This window comes from Pleuronectes platessa, chromosome 8, assembly GCF_947347685.1.
Source record: "Pleuronectes platessa chromosome 8, fPlePla1.1, whole genome shotgun sequence".
Classification (NCBI taxonomy): domain Eukaryota; kingdom Metazoa; phylum Chordata; class Actinopteri; order Pleuronectiformes; family Pleuronectidae; genus Pleuronectes; species Pleuronectes platessa.
In genome coordinates this window covers 1,204,675-1,223,069 of record NC_070633.1, presented here as the reverse complement: position 1 = coordinate 1,223,069, position 18,395 = coordinate 1,204,675, and the positions used below count along the sequence as shown (strand labels likewise).

Here is an 18,395-nt window from a genome sequence, read left to right as displayed (position 1 = left end):
TTTATTATTATTTTTTTTTTTTTATTTGTATTTTTTTCTCAACACATTAACTGTGATTATGCCTGCAATTGAAATGTGATGCATTCTACGCTGCTCTTCTAATTTACTTTATCATGAAATGTATGTTTACCAAAAAAAAGAATTAAAAAAAAAAGCTATAAACCAGGGACATTTCAAACATCTGGAAAAGAAAACGAACTTTATTAAAGGTACCATGGTTAAGGAGTAGATGAAGGAGGACTACTCCTTCATCTATATTGAATGCATTGGTTAAGATCTAAAAAAAAAACATCAGCATATACCATACTAAAATTTTCTGAAATTAGAAGTGGACTTAACGGTGCAACAGATGATGGCCGCGGAGTGGGCTGTGCGTCTGCTTCCCTTGTTGTTGGGGGAATCGCAGTCTCTCACTAATCTAAATCTGCCCAGTGTCGCAATTCTGAAAACTGTGTTTAGGATTGATACCCATTCCTATTATACAGAAATTCAATACCTCAGTATTTTTTAAAAGGTAAATAAAAGAAAAGAAGTAATAATAACTTAAAATGGTCTATTTCACCAAAAGCGAATGAAAATTCTTAATGGAATATATACCTCAAGAAAAATCGTTAGATGCTAGTTTGGTCTAGATCATAACAACTGCTCATTCTGTAATGATCAGCCTCGTGAGTATTCAGTAAGCCTGCGCAATCTAAAACAAAGTTATACATGAGAACATGTTTAAGATTTATAATTCCCACAACAAGCATCTTATCAAAACAGGTGTGAGACTGAACTAACATGTGACGCACACACAAGCAATGGTTACTAAAAGTCACTATGTGAGGGCCACATATTTCCCATATATTCAGCCCAAACTGCCCCTGCCCCCATACATACTGCATTTTGTTTAAAGTTGAGTTTCATTGCCATCTTCACAGACACAAACACATGGATAACAGAGATTTCAGTCTTAACAAGACATTTGTACAAAATTCTAAAACACATAAGCACTGGTGAGAGGAGCAGAGGAGAGAAAATCATAATGCGTCTGAGAATTGTCATACAGGATTAAATGATACACTTATTAAAATACGCAAGCACCCAACTGGACTCTGCCAAAACTGCAAACAACCGGAAACTGTCCCTCATGCATTGATAGAATGTAACACATTTAATGCACAAAGATGGGAATTAATATCAGGATTAAAAGATGAAAAGCAAAACATAACATTAAAAAATGTCAGGAAAGACATAAAAAAACATTCATCATCTTAAACTATTTAAGTAAAACAGTACTTCGAAAACAGGAAAATAATTTAAGTTTTGCTTTGTTGGCTGCCAATCTTCCGCTCCACACTCCAGTCCAGAAGATGGGGGTAATGCACCTATAAGCTGGTTTGCATACCACCGATATACAAATGAAAAAGAAGAAGAAGAAGAAGAAGAAGAAGAAGAAGAAGACTTTAGCGCACTTAAATGACGCTGCTCAGTGCGACGGAGAACACCTGAAGGACCCTACTTTATGTAATCCGCATACGCTCCGCTTCAAGTAATATTACATACAGAAGGGAAATATTGCGAAAACTGCTCTTCATTAGTTGGTTTACGATTATTACATATTAAGTATGTGAATAATTAATTCTTGTCTGTCGATATTGTCACACTGAATATAACGGTAGCTAACAGTGGTAGATTTGTTCAAGTTATCACGTGCTAAAGTGATATACTACCTTAAACTGTGTGCTGGCGTGCCAGTTACACGTCACCATTAGTTATTACCGTAGTTAGTGTAATTTTTTATTTTATTTAGATAGAAGACACGCTCTACAGCATGACTGTGACAGCCATACAGTATGTTAGTGTTTAACGTTGTGTTAATTAGTAATATTGACCGCTTCAGGATTCACCATTTTGTCTTATCCCCAAAGCGCATTACTGATGCTCTTTTTTTTCTTCATAAAGAGATGTCGTGTTTAGGTGGTGATCCCAACTTCTGCCCAGAATGTGGGAATGTTCTTCCTCTTCCCGGAATACAGGATACGGTCTATTGCCCTCACTGTTCCTTCTTCATCCCCGTAACAGGTACCAACTATCTGTCTCTTCCACTCTTGTTCTCACAACACTCTCAGAGGTAGGAAAGGCTTCAATTGTAATCATGCTGAAAGCTGCAGAATAGTACAGAAACATTAACACTATCATCAATCAATGAATTACATGTTATTTGTATAGACTTTATTCATAAATCATAGTTTGTCTCATAGGACTTAAAGGAATAGCTCTTTTAAAAATGAAAATTCAGATATCTATTCACATCTACCTCGATGGAGGTATGGGTGAAGTGTTAGAACAGACTCCAATACAATTGAGGTCAATGGTGAGTCGTTCAGACGTGATAAAACAACAGAAAACCCATAACATGCCTCCATACTGCTCCTCTGGTGTCACCTAAGTGTCCGCAAGTCCCGAGACTTATATTCGACTCGAAACGAGGTCATTTACACCGTGTTTTTATCCTAATTGTCCCGGATATCTTCTGACGAGGGGCATTCAGGGACCGTCGGAAATGCTGATGTCAGCTAGTTTAGCCACTTCTGGTAGAGTTTTAGGCTTAAAACATCGTGGAAATTACCTCGTTTCGATTCGAATATGAATGTCGTGGCTTGCAGACACTACGATGACACCACACGATCAGTATGGAGGCATGTTTGGTGTTTTCAGTAATTTTTTTGGTACATTTATTCAAACAAGTGTGACATACAAACAAATAATCTCGGTCTTAAAATACGAAAGAAAAATTACCAATCCAATGGCATAAGACATGTAATGTGTTGAGGGGTTACATTTATATTCCAAAGTGTCCAAAGAAATACCACAAATAGATACTATATGTTCACTTTGCTAAGTACCCTATTACAGATGACCACTTCTCTAAATAAAAGTCCATCCCTAATTGTAGTTTCGTTGTTATATTTTCTATACAGTTTACAATCTTGAGTCTTTGGATCCATTGGTCCAAGGTACAATTGCAATCAGAAATATTCAACCCCCCAAAGATTTTAAGAATTTATCAATTACACTTGATAAATTGTAAGATTCTGCTTCGGATGACTTCTTTATGAGTTGAGTGATACAGAAAATCAACACAGAAAATCAAGTCAGTAATCTTTTAATTCCATCCCATTCCTTATGTATCGTCAAATAATGTCGTTTTTGGAAAATATCTTAACATAACCTAACCTTTCCTTGCCCACCTACTAAAACCACTGTCCAGTTTTGCTGGCAAAAGTCACAAATATAAGCTATTTTAGTTGCCCTAGATAATGACACTGGCAAATTCAACATTTTACTCGTCTTTGCCCAAACATTTAGGCTATGGTTTACCCACTCATTTTGAATCTTACATTTCGCCATACTTTCGCCTCCATGAAAGGATGAGACCATTATCGAAGTTGTGATGCCCAGTAGTAGCTTCTGAAATAGGGCAATATTAAGCCATTTTTCTCTTTGTCTGAGAGGAGGCCTTTCAGTCTTACTCTGTGCCTTTTATTCTGCCATATGAATTTGGAAATAAATCTGTCCATTAACTTTGTATGATTGAGAAGAGCCTTTTTTTGACCATCTTAATTTCGTCTCTCGGTCTAACTGTTTGGGCCAGTCTCCTATGATCATCGTTGCTTCTGATTTCCCCTCATTGACCTCGTACCCTGAGATTTCCCCCAAGTTCCTCAAACATCGCATGAGAGCAGGAATAGATTATACTGGATCCTAATAAACAAAAGTTTAGCATCCGTGAACAACCATATTTTGTGCATCATGCCCCCCCATCCACTATCCCCTCAATTTCTTCATTTATTCTAATTAATTCAGCAAACAGTTCAATACATAATGCAAACAAAAAGGGAGAGGCTGGATTTCCTTGCCGAACACCCTTCTTGAGATAAAATGTTTTAGAGCAATATCCGTTCACCCTGACTAGATATTGGATCTTAATTAAAAGTATTAATCAAGTTAATAAATGTCGAATTGAAACCCATCTGCTCCATAGTGAAATTGAAATATGACCAATCCACCCTATCACACACATTCTCTGCGTCAAGGCTGAGAATCCTTGAAGGATGGGTGGAATCTCTTGCTACAGACCTAATATTATTTCCCCCCTGGCGACCTAGTATGAATCCAGTCTGGTCAGGGTTAATTAATCTCCCAAGATGTTTCTGCGTACTGCTCGCTAGTATGGAACTAAGAATCTTTACATCATTTCAATTTTACAATTGCATACAAATTCAACATACTATACAATTTTATTTGTAGAGCCCATATTCAAGAATCACAATTTGTCTCATAGGGATTTAACAAGGTGTGACATCCTCTACCCTCCACAAGAGTAAGGAAAAACTACAGAAAAAAAACTTTAAAAGGCCACTTTAGTCCACAGTCATTGTCCACTGCCGCCATAAGGATCCACCATCAGCTGCCACCTCAATCGTGGTCCGGCTCTAATTATAAGCTTTATTGTAAAGGAAGGGTTTAAGCTTACTCTTAAACATACAGATGGTGTCTGCCTCCCCAACTGAAAGTGGGAGATGATTCTACACGAGAGGAGCTTGATAGCTGAAAGCTAGGGCTCCTACTCTACTTTGAAGACTCTAGGGACGACAAGTAAGCCTGAATTCTGGGGGCGCAGTGCTCTAGAGGGTTGATATGGTACTATCAGCTCTTTAAGGTAAAATGGCGGCATTTTATTAAGGGCCTTAAAGGTGAGGAGGATAATTTTAAATTCTATTCTAGATTTAACCAGAAGCCAGTGTCGCGAAGCTAATACTGGAGAAATGTGGTCTCTTCAACTAATTGGTCTATAGGAGCCACACTCAAGTGGCTCCTTCCCCTCCTAATGAATTACGGTTGTTTACTTATTTAAAAACATCACAAAGTTTAGGTATAAGTTCATACATGAAAGTCTTGAACGATCCGTACCAGGGGACCTAAGGCATTTAATGGTTTCTCTTATTTCACTTTCTAAAATTGGGTTAGGGTTAGGGTTAGGGTTAACTGCTTTGCTTCTGTCTCCGTTAGCTTTAACAAATTAACATTTTGGAAGATTTCTTTCAATTTAGCCACATTTTGAGCCTCATCCGGTGCATCATAAAGGTTTTGATCAAAGGTTTTAAATGCAACTGCCACCTCTTCTGGGTGAGAAACCTCAGCCAAAGATGTCGGGGTGTCTTCATTTAGGTACTATACGACTTGACTATTCTTTCCTCATCTGAAAGGATCTAAATCATCCAAAGCATCTCTGCAGCAGCAGTGAAGTTGCCTCAATATGGGAGCATCCCCAGTAGTTTTATGCTCATGTCCTAATCTTTTTATATCGCTATCTTGTTTCGCCTTTTCAAGTCTTTGTTGATTTAACTTGAAAGCTATTTCAATACATTTACCCCTCAGCACAGCCTTTGCAGAATAGGCAAAGGCTGCAAAGGCTGATCCATTATTATTTATTAAAAAGTAATCTTCTATAGTTTCTTTTAATTTGTTGTTGCATAGTTGGGTCTGTTAGCAAGGAAACATTTAATCGCCAGTATTTAAAATGCCTCTCTTAATCCAAGTTTAAAGTCAGCCTTCCTGGGCCATGATCAGGCAAAGTAATAGGTTCTATAACACATTTTTCAACCTTATGAAGGTTGTGTTTTGAAATCATATCAATCCTGGAATATGACCCATCCACCCCGGACAAGAAATTAAAGTCCCTTGTTTTGGGATTTTTATCTCTAAAACTATCAACCAACCCCAACTCTTCCAACATGTATTTTGGTGCTTTAGATTATTTACTCGGGGGTTAGAGACACCAGCTACCATAATCTATTGCATGCCAAGGGCCAGTGCAGGCGACATCGATTAAAAGCTAAAGCTGCTGGCTAAAGCTAAATGTAAATATAGTAAGATCATAATTGACGTCGGCAGCAATGACTCACTTCCTATGTTGAAGGTCACTAAAGTTAATGTGAGTCGGTGTGTGCTTTTAAAAAAACAATGTCGGACTCTGTAGTTTTCTGCACCACTTCCTAATAAGACCGATGATGACATGTTTGGCTGCATGTTGTCTTTTAAAGGCATGCTGTCGAGCTGGTGTCCTGTAAATGGTGTGGGCTTTGTAGACAATTGGCTAAAATTTGGGTTGAAACCTGGTCTTGTTAGGAGAGACGGCCTTCATCCTACTTGGGATGGAACATCTCTTATCGGGTAACATGTGCTTTATCGGGGCGGCTGTGGCTGAGGGGTAAAGCGGTCGTTCTCCATCCTGGAGGTCGGCAGTGCGATCCCCAGTCTTCCCCATCTGCATGCCGCAGTGTCCATGTGTATTCCGAATTGCCCCTCATAGAACAACAAAGTGCTGCTAATAGATTCACTGTGTGTGTGAATGGGTGAATGTAAAACTGTACTGTAAAGAGCTTTGAGAGGTCATTAACACTAGAAAAGTGCTTTATAATACAAAACCATTTACTATTTATCTAGGAATATAACTCTGTTTATAAACCCCAAATGACAGCCCAGCATTGGCACCCAGCAGTCCTACACAATTCTCTTCACAAAACCTCAACCCCGTAGAGACTGTGTCCCCCGTCCCACCAAATCATTTAAATCAAATATTAAAATAGGGAGAAGTCCATACTAAAATATTCAAAAAATTATCACAACCTCTGCAACAACACAACAAACAAAGACGATTTAAATCAATCAATCAATCAATCAAATTTTATTTGTATAGCCCATATTCACAAATTACAATTCATCTCATAGGGCTTTAACAGGGTGTGACATCCTCTGTCCTTAACCCTCAGCAAGAGTAAGGAAAAACTACTAAAAACCCTTTTAACAGGGTAAAAATATGTAGAAACCTCAGAGAGAGCCACATGTGAGGGATCCCTCTCCCAGGACGGACAGAAGTGCAATAGATGCCACGTGCAGGAAAACATCATCAATAATCAAAGTCTCTAGCAGCATTTGATGAGGGTAGACATCCCGAAGGACAACCCCAACATGACATGCCAAGCAGTCCCGCTGCAAGCACAGTCCATGCTCAGCAACCAGCAGGACCACGATCCACCATCCAGACCAGACGCCACTCCAGTCCTCAGTCACCGTCCACCGCCGCCCACCAGGACCCATCACGAGCCACCACCGCGGTCCTGGTCCACCGCCCGTGCCCAATGCCAACGCGACACAGGGTCCGCCACCAGCACCACGATCAGCCCAGATGACTCAGAATCCGCCACACTGGATCCAACACCGCGACCCCCGGTGCGCGATCCACCATCTGCAATCCATGGTGCGGCCACAGAGGCCCTGGATCTGCGGGTGATAAAGCAAAGGGATTCCGGGGAAGGGGGATAGGGATGGAGAAGAGGAAGGAGAAGCTGGAAAGAGAAGCTCCGTGTGTCATGTGTCATAAAATAGAACAAGTAACGTTCTGGCGCACTAATTAGCTCTAACTATAAGCTTTATCAAAAAGGAAGGTTTTGAGTCTACTCTTAAATGAAAAGATGGTGACTGCCTCCCGAACTGAAAGTGGTAGATTATTCCACAGCCGAGGGGCTTGGTGGCTAAAAGCTCTGGCTCCTACTCTACTTTTAGAAAATTTAGGGACGACAAGTAGGCTTGAATTCTGGGAGCGGAGTGCTCTAGTGGGTTTATAAGGTACTAACAGCTCTTTAAGGTAAAAAGGCGCTATATTATTAAGGGCCTTGAAGGTGAGGAGGAGAATTTTAAATTCTATTCTAGATTTAACTGGAAGCCAGTGTAGCGATGCTAATACTGGAGAAATGTGCTCTCTTCTCTTTGTTCTCGTCAGGACACGTGCTGCAGCATTTTGGACAAGCTGTAGAGTCTTTAACGACTTACTGCTGGAGCCTGATAATAATGAATTACAATAGTCCAGTCTCGAGGTAACAAAGGCGTGGACTAGTTTTTCTGCATCTTTTTGGGAAAGGACATGTCTAATTTTTGAAATATTACGCAAGTGGAAAAAAGCGGTCCTAGAAATTTGTTTTAAGTGACTATTAAAGGATAAATCAGGATCGAAGATCACTCCCAAGTTCCTGACTGTTTCATTGGAAGCAAGGGCAATGTCCTCTAGCGCAGCTATATCATTAGATAATGCATCTCTAAGGTGTTTGGGGCCAAGTATTATAACCTCTGTTTTGTCTGAGTTTAATAAGAGAAAATTGCGGGTCATCCAGGTTTTTATGTCCTTGAGACATGTTCGAAGTTTAGTTAATTGATTACTTTGTTCAGGTTTTATTGACAAATATAACTGCGTGTCATTCGCATGGCAGTGGAAATTTACCGAGTGTGTCCTGATAATGTTTCCTAGTGGAAGCATATATAATGAGAATAAAATTGGGCCGAGCACAGAGCCCTGTGGAACACCATGGTTAAATTTGGTGCGCACAGTTGACTCATCATTAATTTGCACAAATTGGGAGCGATCAGAAAAATACGATTTAAACCAGTTAAGGGCGGTTCCATTAATGTTAATTAACTGTTTGAGTCTTTGTAATAAAATTTGATGGTCAATCGTGTCGAATGCTGCACTGAGATCTAACAGAACGAGGACAGACACAAGTCCCTGATCTGAGGCCATTAAAAGGTCATTAGTGACTTTTGCCAAGGCTGTCTCTGTACTGTGATTGGCTCTAAACCCCGATTGAAAGTCTTCATATATATTATTTTCCCGGAGAAACTCACACAGCTGATTGGCAACAACTTTTTCTAAGATTTTAGAGATGAAGGGGAGATTAGATATTGGTCTGTAATTGGCTAAAACCTCTGGGTCTAGTGTGGGTTTTTTGAGTAGGGGTTTGATGACAGCTATTTTAAAAGACTGGTACATAACCTGATGATAATGACAGATTGATAATGTTAAGTACGAACTATCAATTAGGGGCAGAATTTCTTTAAGTAATTTGGTAGGAATGGGATCTAAAATACAGGTTGTTGGTTTAGAACCTGAGATTAATTTGGTATAATGATCACGGGTGATCAGAGAGAAGCTGTCTAAGTAATTGGTAGGATTCTCAGCCGTTTCTGAGATCTCTGTTGTTGGGAGGGTATTAGTGCCAATTGAGGGCAGGAGATGGTTGATTTTATTTCTAATGGTTTGAATTTTATCATTAAAAAAGGTCATAAAGATATTGCTATTTAGGGATCGAGGAATACTGGGTTCGGTGGAGGTGTGACTCTCTGTAAGCCTGGCTACAGTGCTGAAGAGAAACCTGGGGTTGTTTTTATTCTCTTCTATTAGTTTTGAATAGTAGGCGGCTCTTGCTTTGTGGAGAGCCTTTTTATATTCTTTAACACTATTCTTCCAGTCTATTAGATTTTCAACATTGTTGCGGGAGCGCCACTTCCTTTCTAGTTTTCTTGATAATTGTTTTAACTCATTTGTCTGGGAATATACCACGGAGCTAATTTACTATGTTTGACATTTTTCTTTTTTAGAGGCGCTATTGAGTCTAATGTTAATCGTAATGAGTCTGCAGAGCTATCGACGAGGTGGTCGATCTCAATGGAGCTCAGGGTTTTAAAGAATTTGTTGTTTATATCTACTGCTAATACGGGTTTAAATGTAATTGGGATTATTTCCTTAAATTTAGCTACAGCACTATCAGGTAGACATCTAGAAAATGAATTTTTTTTTTTTTTTTTTATTAGTGGCATATATTCAGTTATTGAAAAATCAAAGGTTATTAAATTATGGTCTGATTGAACTGGATTGCGCGGAAGTACTGTTAAATTTTCAATTTCGACACCGTACGATAATACAAGGTCAAGTGTGGTTACCACAATGAGTAGGTTTGTGCACACACTGACTGAAACCAATAGAGTCTAGTATTGAAATAAATGCTACGCTAAGGCAATCTTTATTATTATCAACATGAATATTAAAGTCACCAACAATAATAATTTTATCGGTCTTTAGGACTAAGTTTGATAAAAACTCAGGGAATTCCTTTAAAAATTCCGTATAAGCCCTGGGAGCACGGTAAACTACAGCAAATATGATTGGCTGTTGGTGGTTCCTGGATTGGCGTGGAAGACTAAGAACCAGACATTCAAATGATTTGTAGCTGAGTTTAGGTTTAGGATTAATTGATAGACTGGAGTTAAATGAAGACTCTTAAACAAAATATCATTGTCATCAGAGGCTATTTTAGTAAATGAACTCAGATTACAAAATAGATTTATGGTCTTTCACTGAGACCTGCCTGCATTCCGAAGAATGTCTGCCCTAAACAAATCTACATCCCCCGGTCATATAAATCCACATGTTTCCCAAGACTTTGGCCGAGGAGGTGGAGTTGCTGCTATTTTTAACTCCAGTCTATCAATTATTCCTTAACCTAAACTAATCTACAACTTATTTGAAAGTCTTGATCTTCGTCTTCTACACCTATCCAAGAAATCACAACAGCCATTCATATTTGTTATTTAAAAACCCTAGCTCTATTGAGATTGACAATCCTGTTGATAGCTCTGTAGACTCATTACGATTAACATTAGACTCCATAGAGCCTCTAAAAAATAAGCCTGCTCCAACAACTGTGTTGAAAATCTCCTAGCCTGGAAAGATAGAGTTAAATCATATAAGAAGGCCATCCACAAAGCAAGAGCTGCCTACTACTCCACATTAATTTGAAGAAATTAAAAACAACCCCAGGTTTCTCTTCACCGTAGCCAGGCTGACAGTCACAGCTCCATCGAACCCAGTATTCCTCCATCCCTGAATAGCAACATGTTTATGACCTTCTTTAATGATAAAATTTTAACTATTAGATTTTAAATCTACCATCTCCTGCCATCAATCAATCAATCAAATTTTATTTGTATAGTCCATATTCACAAATTACAATTCGTCTCATAGGGCTTTAACAGGGTGTGACATCCTCTGTCCTTAACCCTCAGCAAGAGTAAGGGTAAAATTACAAGTTGCTGGTATTGACGCACGCACACCTGAACGCAATGTTCACTTTATGACTCACAGTCCACCTTGATATGTTTGTTCATATTGGGCCTTCTACACGCCCACAATCAAAATACGTAGAAACCTCAGAGAGAGCCACATATGAGGGATCCCTCTCCCAGGACGGGCAACGTGCAATAGATGCCATTTCATCAGTTGACACTAATACCCCATCAAGCTAAGAAATCTCAGAAACAGCTGAGTATCCTTTTATTTATTTATACAGCTTCTCTCTGATCACCCTTTATCAGTTGACCAAAATAATCTCATCTTCTAAACCCACAACTTGTATCTGGGATCCCATTCCTACAAAATTACTTTTAGAAATTCTGCCCCTTATTAATAGTACATTACTGCATACATCAATCTCTCATTATCATCAGGATATGTACCACAGTCTTTTAAACTAGCTGGAATCAAACCCCATCTCAAAAAATACACCCTGGACCTGGGGGTTTTAGCCAACTAAAGACAGATATCCAACCTCCCCTTCCTGTCTAAAATCCTCATAAACTTGTAGCCAATCAGCTTTGTGAGTTTCTCCAGGAAATTAATGTATATAAAGACTTTCAGTCAGGGTTTTATAGCTCATATAGCTTCAGATCAAGGGTTTTTGTCTGTCATCGTCCTGTTACATCTTCGTGCAGCATTCGACACTATCGATCATCACATTTGATTACAGAGGCTGGAACAGTTTTAAACCTAAACTGGTTTAATCCTATTTTTCAGATGGATTTTTCAATTTGTGCACACCAAAGTTAACCCAGTGTTCGACATGGTTCCTTGCTTAGCCCAATTTTATTCTCATTATATATGCTTCCACTAGGAAACATTATCAGGACACACTCTGTAAATTTCCACTTCTATGCGGATGACACCCAATTATACCTATCAATAAATCCAGAAACATGTAATCAATTACTAAACTATTATGAAAACAGAGGTTCTAATACTTTGCCCCAAACACCTTTTTAAAGACACAATATCTCATGATATAGCTGCGCTAGATGACAATGTCCTTGCTCTAAATGAAACAGTCAGGAATTTGGGAGACATCTTTGATCGCAATTTGTCCTTTGATATTCAATTAAAATTAATTTTTACCAATGTAACATCTCAAAAATCAGGCTTGTCCTGTCTCAAAAAGATGCAGAAAAAATTGTCCACGCCTTTATTACTTTTAGACTTGATTATGTAATTCCTTATTATCAGGCTCCATCATTAAGTCCTTTTCAAGACTCTGCAGCTTTTTCAAAAGGCTGGAGCGCATGTCCTGACAAGAACTAGGAAAAGAGAACACACATTTCTCCTGTATTAGCTTCACTACACTGGCTTCGGGTTAAATCTAGAATAGAATTAAAAATGTTCCTCCTCGCCTACAAGGTCCTTAATAATATGGCACTATCATACCTTAAAGAGCTCTAAGTAACCTATCACCCTATTAGAGCACTGCGCTCCCATAAACCAGGCTTACTTGTTGTCCCTAAACTCTCTAAAAGCAGAGTAGGAGCCAGAGCTTTCAGCTATCAAGCTCCTCTCCTGTGGAATCATCTCCAAGTTTCAGTTCAGGAGGCTGACACCCTCTCCACATTAAAGAGTAGGCTTAAAACCTTCCTTTATGATAAAGCTTATGGGTAGCTTTAGCTGGTCCAGGCTTGTCTTAGACCTGCTCTTAGTTATGCTGCTATATGTGTAGCATGTTGGGGGACACACAACACATGGAGTTTCTCTTTCCTCTTCTCCCTCGTTAAAACATCATAGAAATTAAGTCTCAATACATTTTACTGACTTGACCTCTTCCCTGGAGTCCCTATGGGTTATCTTTCGCAAATCCACGGCCGCGGCTGTGGCCACATCCTGTGATTGTAATGGCCTTTATCGTGCTGGCTGATCGTGTCGGTAATGGTGGATCCTGTATCGTGTTGGCATATGATAATGGTGGTGGACCATGATCAAGGTGGAAGCTGATGGTGGATCCTGATGACAGCAGTGGATCATGATTGCGAACTATGGTGGTATCCAATCATGATGGTGGAATCCTGATCGTGGTGGCTGCTGATCAAGGACTATAATTACAACAGGACAGCTTGATGTAAAATGTCTGATCAGATACTTCTACAAACTGTTTCTTCAAATCAATGCTGTAAATTCTCTTAATATTCTGATGCTCTTCATTACAGGTGGCATTTATTGCACTTCTGTCCGTACTAACGTGTGGCTCTCGCTGAGGTCTCTACGTTCTTTTTACCCCATTACATTTTTTATTTTTTTTTCTAACTTGTTTAAGGTTAAGGGCAGATAATGTCACACCTTTTAAAGCCATATTAGACCAATTGTGATTTGTGAATATGGGCAATACAATAATATTGGATTGTTGGATAGATAGTGTTGAATGTTGCACTGAGATCTAACAGTACAAGGACAGAAACAAACCCTTGATCTGAAGCTATTAGAAGGTCATTAGGGACTTTTGCCAAGGATGTCGCCGTGCTTTGATGAACTCCAACTTCCTGGAGAAATTCACACAGCTGATTGGCTACAACTTTTTCTAGGATTTTAGACAGGAAGGGGAGGTTGGATATCGGTCTGTAGTTGGCTAAAACCTCTGTAGATTGACTGTATTGAGTAAATTACTATTTATCAGGGGCATTATTTCTTGAAGCGATTTTGTAGGAAAGGGATCCAAGATGCAAGTTGGTTTTCTACGATGAGACTCTTTTGGTCAGATGATCAAGCATGATCAGATACAAGCCGTCTAAATAATTGGTAGGATTTTCAGTTCTGTGGATTTCTGTGCATCAACTGAGGCCATGATGTGGTCGATTTTATTTATAATAGTTACAATTTTATCCTTGAAAGAAGTCCATAAGGACATTGGGCCTCTTACGTTAAAGAGTCCACATTTAATTATCTTGATTTGTTGTTTTGTTGCAGCTTGTGGTGATGGGTGCTGAGTGTTGTGGAAAGGGGTTTGGAAGAGGAGTGTACTGGGGGAGATGATGAGGGGGGGCTGCAGCTGGGGTTGTTGGTGGGGGAGGGCCAAGTGCCTGATCAAACCTGTTGAACAGGTTCAGTGGCCTCAAACTTTCGTATGCCACTTCTCACATAAATGTTGGGATTTATAAAAAAAAAACTTGACAGGAGAATGTGCGCTCTTCCACCCTAACTCTGACCCATGCGTAGGAACATTTTGGAGACAGGAAAATTACGATGCAGACGTGAGCAAATTATGTTCAGATACGATCAGTGTTAATTTCGTTGACGAAAAATATTCGTTAACTATCTTTTTTCCATGACCGAGACGAAGACGTAACGAAAATGGATCTTTGAAAATAAAAACTATGACTAAATCTATTTTAACTTTCGTTGACGAGACGAAAATGTTGGTGGTTGACTAAGTCACAATAATTTTTTAAAACCTCATCGTATCAGGCCGTCATGAAGTATCAGGAGCGGGTGAGTGTGTCTGTGTGTGTGTGCGCCCCAGATAGCGCACCGGTCCCGAGGCTCCGCCCCCTTGTCGCTCAGAGACACAAGGTCAGAGCTCGTTCACGTGCACCGGCTGCTTCTTAACAGTGGAAACAGTGAAAACACAGAGTTTCTCTGGTCTCAGCTGCTCAGAGATCAGCGCAGCAGCTTCTTGATCAGAGCAGAAGCTGCAGGTGGTTTCTACCGAGCTTCAGTTTCTGTGTCCGCCTCCAGCCTGACCTGCTCTCACTTTTTGTTTTCACATTTAAAACTAAATATATATTTTTAAGCTATTAGGCTGCAGCTATGTTTTTATTTATTTCAAAATAGGGTTCTACAAAGCTCTGTTTAATTTAATTCAAAGTAGGCCTACACTTGCCTGTGTATTTTCTTCTCTTCATAAGCGTTCTGTGTTTTCCTTTGTTGTAACAGGTACAAATAGCAATAAAATGTCAAGTTTTCTTTATTGTCGTTCTATAATTTCGTAAATGCAACAAACTATAGTTTAATATAGTATAACTTTATATTAAACTTTATTAGCTTTGTTATCAAATATGTTTTACGGCTCCAGACACATTTTATTTGGGGGAAGAGGGGGCAAAATAAGTAAGTAAAGGTTGCCGACCCCTGCTATAGACCTATGCTGGTAGGGATATGGACAACCTAAGTACTGCAAGCTAGACTATTGGTCAGTTTTAGACACAACACAGGGTCCCTGGGCCTGAGAAGAGAAGAAAAGGAGTTTAATGTGGCTATTAAATGTGACTAAAACTAGACTAAAACTAAGGATAAAAATGACTAAATGTGACTAAAACTAATTTGCATTTTCGTCAAAAGACTAAGAGTAAGACTAAATTAAAAATAGCTGCCAAAATTAACACTAGATACGATAAAAGTGTTGTAGAGTCGATTCATTAATAGTTTTTAATATTTTTTTTTTTTTACTGCGTGTATCGTCAAGGACGAGTGTGTTGAAAATCGCTGCAGTGAACATAAATGTGCCATCAGACACACAGAGTACACAGAAAAACTATTCACTTTCAAACTTATATTTCCAAATAATATCCCAGAGTGGAGGTTATGATCACACTGATGTTTGAAGTAGTAGGTCCGCTGGCTCTAAATATATAAATACTGCGGTGAGAGAGTAATGTTCATGAGGTGCTTTGCATTGATCAACCATTTATGGTTGATTGTGGGCGTGTAGAAGGCCCAATATGAACAAACATATCAAGGTGGACTGTGAGTTATAAAGTGAACATTGCGTTCAGGTGTGCGTGCGTCAATACCAGTAACTTCTGTCTCACAAAGAGAGAGGTGCTGGCTTCCTTGTTATAGCTGTCTGACCATTTAAAGAAGGAAAATGTGTCTGACAATGTAAAGTGTCTATCCAGAAAAAAGTCCTATTGCACTAAATAATCCATACACCTTATTTTCTACTTTGATCTGGCAAAAATGTCCATATGCAAACATGCATTATATATTGTATCATATTATACATGACTTTTGATAGTGACATAGATTGCAATGGACTATTCCTTACATACTTGAGTTTTGTCCAGAGTTTTCAGGTCAAGAGATCCAGTCTACGGTTATCTTTAACCTTGTTGAGCAGTCATCAATCGCTCTGGATGAAGATGAGGACACTGAACTAAAGGGACCTGTGGTAAGAACGGACGGACTGCTGTTCACTGATTGTTGTGTGTGATGATCTCAACTTTACACGGTATCAATGAGGGCTTTTTCTTCTTGTAGATTGACAGACGGTGCTCTCATTGCAATAAAGAGGGAATGGTTTACCACACCAGGCAGATGAGATCGGCAGATGAAGGACAAACTGTCTTCTTTTCCTGTATACACTGCAGGTAAGCATTCTGTGTATTTAGTAGGCAGGTTACAGTCAGCTCCAGTGCTAAATATTGTGTCTGGAACGGATGCTGTAAATATGAATGAAAAAAAATGAATATGAACCTCAGAAGTGTTTTCTGTGGAATATATCAGGGTGGTAGATCTCGTCTTATGTTTGGAATTAAAAGTGATATTGGGCTTGAAAAGGTTGGACCACTGGTTTAAACCTGTTTTTTATTCTTCTCAGTGTCCATTTGATTTGTTAGCAGCCATTACCACAATATATACCTGACAACATAATGATTTATATTTTTCTGAAGGTTGTTAAGTCTTTATTCATTATAAACTATGCTTGCCATTAAATCCCAAAAGGTGGAAGCGTGCTTGAAGCAGCATTACATGAACATTGACATCATAAATAATAATCCATGTATTTCAGGTCCAATATATAATTACAAAAATAATGTTATATATTTAAGATTTTTAAATCCTAAAATTGTGACGATTTAATTTTAGACTTCTACTAGAATTCTACTAGAACCCTAAGCTTGATAGTGCAAATGAGAATTAAGCGGTACTGCAACCAGTGTAGCCACCTTTCAGTCACCTCCTATATTTCGGAGTCCATTGTCTGGTCTTGATTTGGCAAATAGGCTTACCCTCACTTTATAGACAAATGGTGTAGCGGCCAGTTGTGTGATGGGGAAAGAAGAGCATTCACATAGATTCACTGTAGAGATGTTCGGATTGGCTCTATCATCATCCTATTTAGCACATATGCTTTACTCAACCCACAATGCAAAACAATGAATGGTAACACACTGTGTTGTGAAACTTTTTTCTCTGTGATTTTTATTAATTTTTTTATTTTTTGGGGTGTTAAAGGTATCAGGAGAAGGAGGACTCCTGAGAGAAATCTGCTTAACCTTCTCCACTCCTCTCCATGTCTGCTTGTGATGGGGGTCAGATGTTTGGATGCTTTCTCAAGACATGGACTAATTTAATGGATCCTTTACAGCTAGGTTTTCCAGGATGTGGACTGCAGAGTATATCAGCGACTGTGCCTTCCTAAACTCAAATGAGTTCACTAGTGCACATACCTCTGCCAACAGCCATGAGCTACCAACCCCTGAGTCAGCACCAAATTTGTATGGTTTCTATCTTGGTTTGCATATGTCTGTTGACAATCCAAAAAATAAATGGACGGGAGGGAAAATGTAAAACTTCTTTGCAGAAATAATTATTAGCATTCAGGTTCGTCATCACTGAAGTTTTCTGTTTTCACTGAAAAAGTATAACCGATAACATAAGTGTAACTGATGATGAATGCTTTGAGATACATTTGAGAACCAAATTTTATTTTACTTCATTTATAATGTTTTTTATAAAATGTTATTAAAACTGTTATTGTGCGGCTTGCTTGTGTGTCTGATGTTTCATCCTTGATTGAGACTGGTCTTGCAGCCTACCAGAATGGGTTTTGGAGTTGGGCATTGAGGGCATGTGGGATCCATCCAAGGCTTAGATTCTTGGGAGATGGCAGACTATCATAGGCAGCATTGATGGTGAGGCTTGCAGATGTATTTCACAGGTCATAACTGGAGATTATTCCTTTCTACACTCTTTTCCTTTCCTTCTCATCCATTAATCTAGTCTAAACCACTTCCCCCTAGAGTCAGACCTTGCCACCTCATCTTGGTGCACACGGTACCACATGAGGTGTGATTGAAGCCAAAGTAATGTGTAATAGTGACTGTTTGCGTTGCCAAAGCAGAAAAGAGGAAAGAGAAATTGTTCATGTTTCATGAGGTCACTCATGTTTGTTTCTAATCATGGAAATAAAGTGTTATGTCCACTCACATTCTGAGCTGCACTGATGAATGAGACTAAAAGCATCCACTGTCAGGATCTCTTATTGAATAATCTAAGTTAAAAGTTTTGTTTAGTTAATGTATTAAGCTATCTCTGTTTCAAGGTCCAGTAGGACGGGACTGATGACTTTGGTTATCTAGTGATCTGACTGACAGATTTTGAACTTAACATGCTCCTGACCAGGTTAGAGGTACAGCACAAGTTA

The 18,395-nt window shown here is 39.0% G+C and overlaps 1 protein-coding gene across 3 annotated transcripts; it reads left to right on the top strand.

Moving 5' to 3' along the window:
* The first annotated feature begins 1,390 nt into the window (after nt 1-1,390).
* On the top strand, nt 1,391-17,737 carry polr1h (RNA polymerase I subunit H). Of its 3 annotated transcripts, none has more exons than XM_053429140.1 (5): nt 1,391-1,509; nt 1,948-2,067; nt 16,033-16,136; nt 16,226-16,335; nt 17,204-17,737. In XM_053429140.1, the coding sequence occupies exons 2-5, from the start codon at nt 1,950-1,952 to the stop codon at nt 17,226-17,228; spliced, it is 357 nt and encodes a 118-aa protein (XP_053285115.1). In that variant the 5' UTR covers nt 1,391-1,509; nt 1,948-1,949; the 3' UTR covers nt 17,229-17,737. The 3 variants fall into 3 exon arrangements, with proteins under 3 accessions (XP_053285115.1, XP_053285117.1, XP_053285114.1); XM_053429142.1 differs by having other exon boundaries at nt 1,410-1,534; XM_053429139.1 differs by having other exon boundaries at nt 1,448-1,608.
* Nucleotides 17,738-18,395: the final 658 nt, after the last annotated feature.